The 8,536-nt window shown below is 35.7% G+C and overlaps 1 protein-coding gene across 1 annotated transcript; it reads right to left on the reverse strand.

The window, feature by feature from the left end:
- Window positions 1–5,855: 5,855 nt before the first annotated feature.
- LOC145062228 (Plant invertase/pectin methylesterase inhibitor superfamily) lies at window positions 5,856–8,276 on the reverse strand. Its single transcript, XM_079009860.1, has 2 exons — window positions 7,324–8,276; window positions 5,856–6,687 (listed from the first exon to the last, which is right to left on the reverse strand). The coding sequence occupies exons 1-2, from the start codon at window positions 8,267–8,269 to the stop codon at window positions 6,017–6,019; spliced, it is 1,617 nt and encodes a 538-aa protein (XP_078865986.1). The 5' UTR covers window positions 8,270–8,276; the 3' UTR covers window positions 5,856–6,016.
- Between the last annotated feature and the right edge of the window lie 260 nt (window positions 8,277–8,536).

Genomic DNA, 8,536 nt, shown 5'->3' on the forward strand with positions numbered 1-8,536 from the left:
GACGAATGGGATGTCACTTGTGGCAAAGGGAAGTGGTGATACGGATGGTACCTATCAAATTTGGTCATCTGGATCAGATAATGAAGAAATGAGAAACCCCACACATGGAGCAATGTACGTGAGGCATGAAGAGGGAAGTCGGGATGTGGAGAAAGTGATCAAAAAATGGTTTTTTTTTTCTACTGGAGCACACAAGTCTCCAATGAATTTGAAGGTACGGTCTCTTCTCAAATTCTTTAATATTCCTTTTAGTTCATATGATATTGTTTTGTCTGACTTCGATGATACTATTACGTAAGTTAATGACTTGCTTATCTTTGTTAGTAGTGATGCTAAAAAACCGAAATCCTTACTGCTAGAAACACAAAAAAAACGTCAGGATTCGAAGAGGAATAGGATAGAAAATCTTGAGTTGAAATTGAATAATGTTACTATTGATAGCGATTATGTAAGAACTGATAATTGTTTTTTGCTGAAACAACATAACATCTATTACAATTCAACTAAGAGATTGTATGCTAAACTAATAGATTTACATCAGTCCTATAACATTAGTAAGGAACAACGTAGGAAGCTATTTCCCTTTTTGGTCTTTGAAAGGGAGAAAATAGATTCAACATCCTATGATTGTGAGAGAAAGATTTCTGAATTTGACAAAGTCCCAAATGATTCATATGCATATGGCATTGTTAAAATAGATGAATGTTTACGTGATAATGATTTGGTACACATTGTGAATGAGACCTTCACCAAGACCAAACAAATAAAGATTTTGAAAAAGTCTGCAAATTCGATATCTGATTCTCAACACAATTTTGCTGATATCAAAGACAATTCCGACAATATAAGTGAAATTGAGGAGGAAGGAGTTGTTGATTGTTCTTAGTTATCTGTCATTAGTCACTTCGATGGCTAAGGGTAAAGAAATTTGTAATGATTCAATGGAAAAGGTTAACACTAACCAACCCTCAACATCGAAAGCATGAGTATAACCACGTTATTCTCAAAGATAGTCAAACTGATATTGATAATGATGAAGACGGGGCCTTCTAATCGAAACAACTATTCCCAGAATTGTTGTTGATCAAGTATATGTGGAAACAGAAAAATTCGAAAAAGTGATGAAGGAAAAAGGTCCTCATTATCTCGAATCAAACTCAGTTGTTTACCCAAATTTCAAATGCACTGATGATGTGGTGTTTCCCAATCGGGTGTTTGCACTACAGACAATGGGACAAAGTGAATCCTGAGATCAACAAAATTGTTGTTGAAGATAACAAAGAAGTTTCGAAAAAAGGGTTTTTCTCAATCCAAAGCACGGTTGAAAATACATTTAACAAGAATTCCTCTGCTTTTCAAAGGCAAAAACCAAAAAGAACTTGGGAAGTTAAGACAGAAAAAGTAAATGATGAAAAACAATCAAATGAATTGGTTTCTCAAAATCAAAAGACAGAAACACAAATTTTCAATGAACAACTACAAAAAGTTTCAAAAGAAGAAGGATTTTCGATGTCAAAAGCTCGAAACAAGGTGTATTGGAAAAATAAAAAGTCTTCTAACAAACCAAAAATAAAAAGTCTTCTAACAAACCAAAGAAATTTGCACAAAAATCTTCTGATTAGAAAACGATTGAACAAGTTCAGACTTTTCCACAAAATATGTCTTTTGTTCAGAACAAACCCGCTATAAAACAAAATGATTTCTCAAGAAGTCATTCAAAAATTAAAAAACCAAGAAATGAGAATTTTGTTCAAAATCAACAACAAAGGAATTTTGTTCCTAATTGTAAAAATGAAAAGTTTTCACAAAATAATTTTCATAGAAATGGTTTTAAACAATATGAACAAAGACATTTTCATCAATTTCAAAATCAAAAACGATTTATGAATGGACAAGTTTATAATCAAAAAAATTTCGGTTATAACAAAAAATTTTCAAAACTGTTTTCAAACCCATGCAAAACCGTCATTTCAAAAAAAGAGAATTAGAAAAGCAGGATGTCAAAGGCATGAGAAATGAACCATTTAAAACAAAACCACCTCACTTTCCCAATCTTGGTTCGAAGCAACAAGTCAAAGCTTCATTTGTAAACGGGAAAACTGACTCGAAGAATATTAATCATTGGCTTGAAGGAAAAGGAAAGCCATATCAATAAGGGAAGTTTGCACAATAGGAAATCAAGTATGCCTACGAAACCTACTTAAATGAGTCTCAAACATAAAGTTATTCATCAAAGAAATCCAATCCTTCTGTTAGAAAAATGGAAAGTTAAAGCAAAAATTGAAGTAAAATGAACTGTTGAAGAGAAAAGTAAAGTCAATGTCTAACCTAAAACAATGAATAATTTCATTTTGATACCCAAGCCTATAGAATTTCACTTAATTGATACTTTCAAATATAAGGTTCCAAATTGGTTATTAGGTTCATCATTTCATAATGCATTTTACTCTAATCACTAAGGACCCAAAAAGCCTTGGGGACCTAAATAATTTAATTGATCATAGGTGTTAAGTGACGAGCAATATGATGAACACTAGTACATCGACAGTGGTTGCTCCCATCACATGACAGGTCAAAAGGAAAATCTGCAAGATTATCGAAGTTTGGAGAATGTTGTAGATGTGAAATTTGGAAATAATCAGAAATACAAGGTTAAAGGCTATGGGAATGTTACAAATGGAAAGTTCATAGTCAATCGAGTGGCATACGTTGAAGGTCTTAAACACAACATGGTAAGTGTTTCACAACTTGTTGTGGGCACTGGTAATCAAGTGGTCTTCGATGTGAAAGGTAGTGTCATTTTGAACAAATAAACCAAAAAAGTTTTGCTCAAATCTAAGAGGAAAGATGATATGTTCACTCTTTACAACAAGACAATCATTAGTGTATCATCAGTTTGCTTACTTTCAAAGGTGTCATCTGATTTGAGCTGGCGGTGGAATCAAAGAAAATCTCATCTGAATTTAAAAAATATGAACAAATTGGTGGTAAATGATCTTGTTCGAGGCTTATCCATTTTAAAATTTGATAATGATTCGTTATGTAAAGCATGCGAACAGGGGAAGCAACACCATCAAGGTCATCCAATATTCATCGATTCGAAGATCATTGAACCTCTAGAACTTCTTCACATTGAACTTTTTGGACCTTCAATTTTTGAGACTCTCAACAAGAAAAGGTACATCTTGGTCATTGTCGATGATTTTTCACGGTTTACTTGGGTTTTCTTTCTTCGTCAGAAGTCTGAAACTTCTCAAGTAATGATTGATTTTATCAAGCACTTTGAACTTAGTTTGAGAAAGAAAGTCAGAAAGATCAAAAGTGATAATGGCTCAGAATTCAAGAATCATGTTCTCGATTCATTTTTTACTGATCTAGGGATTGCACATAATTTTTCATCTTCTCACACACCTTAACAAAATGTTGTTGTGAAAAGGAGAAATAGGTCTCTTTACGAAGCAGCTAGGACTATGCTCACCTATGCAAATTTACCATAATATCTCTGGGCAGAAGTAGTTTCAACAGTGTGTTTCACTCAAAACCGATAATTTATTCATCATCGCTTTAATATCACATCCTACGAAATAATTAACAATCGAAAACCCAATGTGAAATATTTTCATTTTTTGTTGTAGATGCTTTATCATGAATCTCAAAGATAACCATTTGAAATTTTAGTCCAAAGCTATTAAGGGAATATTCTTGGGATGTTTAATCAATTCAGTCGTATATCGGGTGTTGAACAAGAAAATAAGGAAGATTGAAGAGACTTTCAATCTAACTTTTGATGATTACTATGTTAAGCATGTTGAAAATACTTTTGAACAAAAGCCAATCCTCACAGAAACAAATGATAAGTCAAAAATTACCGATTCTTTTGGTTTTGATTATGACTTAATTTTTGGTATTCCTGGCAGGCAATAGATGCAGAACTTCATGCTGATGATAATCAAATTCCTGAAGCATCGAAACATTTAGATGATTCAACAATTACTCAGGAAGATGATGTTTCACATTCAACAACAAAATCTCCAATTCATTTTGAAAGGCAATCGATGTTGCAAGGTGATAAGTGGAGGGGGAGCACTTGAATTCGCATGATGATGTTGAGGGGGAGCATGGATGTTCGATTACTAATGTTGAGGGGGAGCATCAAAATATTAATCCAATTTTCGAGGGGGAATATCAAAATATCATTCCAACTGTCGAGGGGGGACATCAAAATATCAATCTAATTGTCGAAGGAGGGGAAAAGGGATTTATACCTACTAATTCAAATGAACAAACTGAAGTTTTTCATGATGTGGCTGATAACGTGTCTAATGCATGTGAAGGTTCTTAAATTGATGAAATGTTCGAAGATGCAGCTTTGGATTTCAATCCTGCAGTTTCTAGGGTTGGTTGATTCAGCCCCTAATGTTATTTTCTTGCTTTATAGAGGAAAAAAGTTGTGAGTAATCTGTCTTTTTAGTCACCTTTAGCTATTATAGCAGGTTTCAGAGCCAGATTTACCCCATCAACCATGTCATGTCATCAGTTGCCATTGCCCTTCGACTCTTCCCAACAAGAACTTTACCGGTGACCATCTCCGATCACCATCTTCGGTTTGAACCACCTGTAAACATGCAAAGGTGAATCTATTATAGGCTTGAACCACCGAAAAATCCATTATTTGAAGCCTAATTTCTCTCCTTGAAACGCCTAGCCTGCCATAAAAAATGTTTTAATATTTAGTTGAATTTAATTATAGACCAGGGAGAAATACCGATACCTTCTTTAGACAATACCCATCATCATGAGATGCTCTGATTTAGTCGATATTGCAAAGGGGCTCATCAGAGAGGCATCATGGTGGAGGGGTATCTTCGAGAACAAAGAAGACTTTGTACTGAAACGAAATTTGTAGTTTGAGCCACTCCCTTCCTAGGAAACAAACAAAGATTTCATACAAAGCTTCATTCACTTCAGGTGCGTCGAAAAGTGACAAAATTGAACTGTTGTTCGAAGTCAACTGGAGGGAGTCTAGGGTTTACGTCGTTCATGTAAATCTCAACTCTGGTCTAGAGATTTTCGTCGCTGCAAAGAAGCTTGAGTTGATGACGAGTGGTTACGTTTAGATTACCACCAATTGGATTCTGGCGGTTTTGGATCCGTAAGAGTTGCCGGATTCTGTCACGATGAATCTCATACAAAGGGCCGTGTCCTTTCGCTAACATACGTCTAGTTCTGATGTAAAGAAATCTTTCGGAAAGAAATGGAAGAACATCAAAGAGAAAGAGACACATGCTCTTGACAAATTCTTGAAATCTGGAAACAATATTATCACATTTTCTTACGATTCTAAGCTTCGAGACACTAATGCAAGTGAGCTTGGTTACTTGAGCTTCAGATCTTAAACGAATGAGAGAAGCTTCTCAAAACGATTCTGACCACAACCTTTGTGGGTTTGACCGGTGAGGTGAAGTTTGACGAGGAAAAGAACTTGATTCATCTGACATATGACATTGTGAACATCATCGGGGCCGGTGGAGATTGATCCATTCTTCTAATGATGATAATAAGAATTTATTAAGTAAAGGGAAAATAAAAAATATTATTTAAAAGGCAAAATTGTGCCGAAACATGCTATAATAGGCGAAAATAACTAAAAATACCGTTCATAACTTTGTTATCTTATAAAGCAACGAAATAAAATTAGTAGGGTTGAATCGACGAACCCTAGAAACTTGGGCAATTGTGTCATTTCCACCATTTTTTTCTCAATTCAAATAAAAGGCCTTACTATGGTAAGAAGATTAGGCGACGTCATATCAACCATATGTGTATAAGAGTGTCGTATTCAGGTAAGATTCATGCATGGATGTTTGTTTTTTGATACACAGAATACACATGCATTGAATTTCAGTATCTATTAAATATGAGTAAATCGAATTGAATTTGAACATAACGACAACTTAATAATGTTATAACCATGGCATGGGAAGCGGACCAAGATCTAACACCTTGTGATGATAAACTAATTAGATAATCCTGCTGAGAATGTTACTCCAGTCCCCGGTAACCAAGATAACCCGTCAATAAAACGCCGCACTGTGAAATAATTAGCCATTGATGCATCCATAGCCATGTGGTAGCCAGGCCACCGAACACGCCCCGACATTGATGCCCCAGGACCATAATTCTTGTACTCCCCGTACCATAATGTGCTCAACGCAAAGTTTCCGTACCATTCAAGCCACCCTCGTGGCTGGACCATTGAAGTCATGTAGGTATTCATGAACACGGTTCTAGAGTATTCTTTCCATGGCCTTCCCAAATAAGTAGGTTTTGTGGCATAAACATAACTATCTTGGATTGAAAACCCTGTATTCTGATTAGGGTTCTTACGGCCTTGAGCTGTGATGGTCACCTTTTGCAGTGGCAGAGGCTCCCTCGTGTAAATTTTACAGTTTTGGAGAACTGCTGCGCCGTTTCCAAAGATGAAGTCTATGGTGCCGGAGATGGTGCATTCACGGTAGAATTGACGTAGAGAATGAGCGTAGAGGGTGTCCTGGTAGCCTTCCATGCTGCACCGATAGAATGCAGATTGATCGGAATCCACGCGCAACGCAACACCCTGGTGGTTTTGAGGGCCCGCTGTGTTGCGAAATGTGATGTCCCTTGCTATAAACCCCCTACCAGAGACCGCTTAAAAACATAACAAAGAAAGAAGTAATTAATGTAGTTGGAGATTATAAAAGAAAGTTTTCATGAGGTGTGTGTCTTGCTTGTTTAAATTGCAATAGATTAATCCTTAACATACATGCACTAACGTCAGTAGGTGAGCCCTACATATATGATAGTTGCATGCATTATCACTATCAGGGGTCAAGAAAATGATATATCCATATTTGAAAAGAAAGTTCATAATAACCATGCAACTATATAATTAAATATTTGAAGATTTATATATATATATATATATATATATATATATATATATATATATATATATATATATATATATATATATATATGATATATATATATATATATATATATATATATATATATATATATATTAAAAAAAAACCTAAAACAAAAAAACTTACCTAAAGGAATTGAAATTATGTCCACACCGATTAAGCAATTTGTCATAGCTTTTAAGTCGTGGAACCCTAACCTATTCATCTATATATCTAGGTGTAGGTATGAAAATGTAATTATAAATTTATACACTTTTAGATATTTGAATGTGTCAAAATGGTGGCATAAAATCGATATACGTGTTGGATCTACAATGAGGAACGAAAAAGAAAAAATTTGGGTCACAGAGTTTCTTACCAACCGTGGCCGTTCGAAACGTAGTCCATCCTTGCATGAAATTCCGATCTCCAGTTACCACGGTGGCACCAATGCCATCCCCTATCAGCATTATATTGGTTTTCTTCTTCTTCATGTCAATATTCTCCTTATAAATTCCTCTCTTTGCGTATATAACATATCTCCTGTTACTATAGTTGGGAGCATCATTGATTGCTTCAGAGATTGAACGATATCGTCCAGAACCATCCAATGCAACCACGACATCTACATGCATCCCGTGTGGACTTCCAAGCATCAGATTCTTGTCGCCCTCAGTCATCCATTTTGGAAAGAAGGTATTGGTTGTATCATCATAATTTCTAGGTGGTTTGAAAGGTAGGGTATGTAGCTGAGTGTATAAAGCCAATACATTACTAATGAGTTGCGTGACTTGTGTTAAGCTTCCTCTTATAAAGCTCTCAAGGTGCCTATCTGTGCCTTCAAATCCTTCAAGGCAAGTATCTTGATTGCTTAACGCTGCACTTAGCCATGATTTTAGGTTCCCTTGGGAATGAGGGTTCTGGGACCCAGCTCGGATCTCCTTCATCTCGGTTAACGACCATGCAAGTTCAGAAACCGAGAAGTCAAGTAGTTCCTTGCAGTCCTCAATCGCCATTTGCTCGCGTGAACTTGATGATAACGACGTGAACTTGGTGAAGCTCTGCATGGCAATGTGTGTCTCTTTCATTGTCGCCTTTAGGGCGGCTGTTAGGATGGAGTCAGGCTTGTGGCTTTTTGGACGATCTTCATTAAGAAACGATTTCACATTGGTTAGACATGTTCTTTCATCTTTTATATTGCTACAAGCTTGAAGAATCAATGGATTCTCCATGGTTTGTTCTTCATGGGATAGGGTTTGAGAGGATACAAGGATGAATAAGGGTAAGTAAACGAGAGAAAAAACCGCAAAACTTGGGAATGCCATGGCGACAGATTAGTTGAATGTTACCAACGAAAAATTAGACTGATTTATATTATGACCACATAGGAATTGTACAAGGGAATGTTTGTAGATGAAGAAAAGGTTAACCTAGAAATAGAAATGTATTCTTTCGGAGTTATGCTTTAAGGTAGAGTAACGTGCTAATATTCTTGGGTACGTTCCAAGGCAGAACTTATTTGCCCAAACCTTTCGAAAAGTGCTGCTTCTTCACTATATATATACCTTTCACATTATATTTTATAAATTTAA

Source organism: Lactuca serriola, chromosome 7, assembly GCF_051521515.1.
Source record: "Lactuca serriola cultivar US96UC23 chromosome 7, Lser_US96UC23_V15, whole genome shotgun sequence".
NCBI lineage: Eukaryota > Viridiplantae > Streptophyta > Magnoliopsida > Asterales > Asteraceae > Lactuca > Lactuca serriola.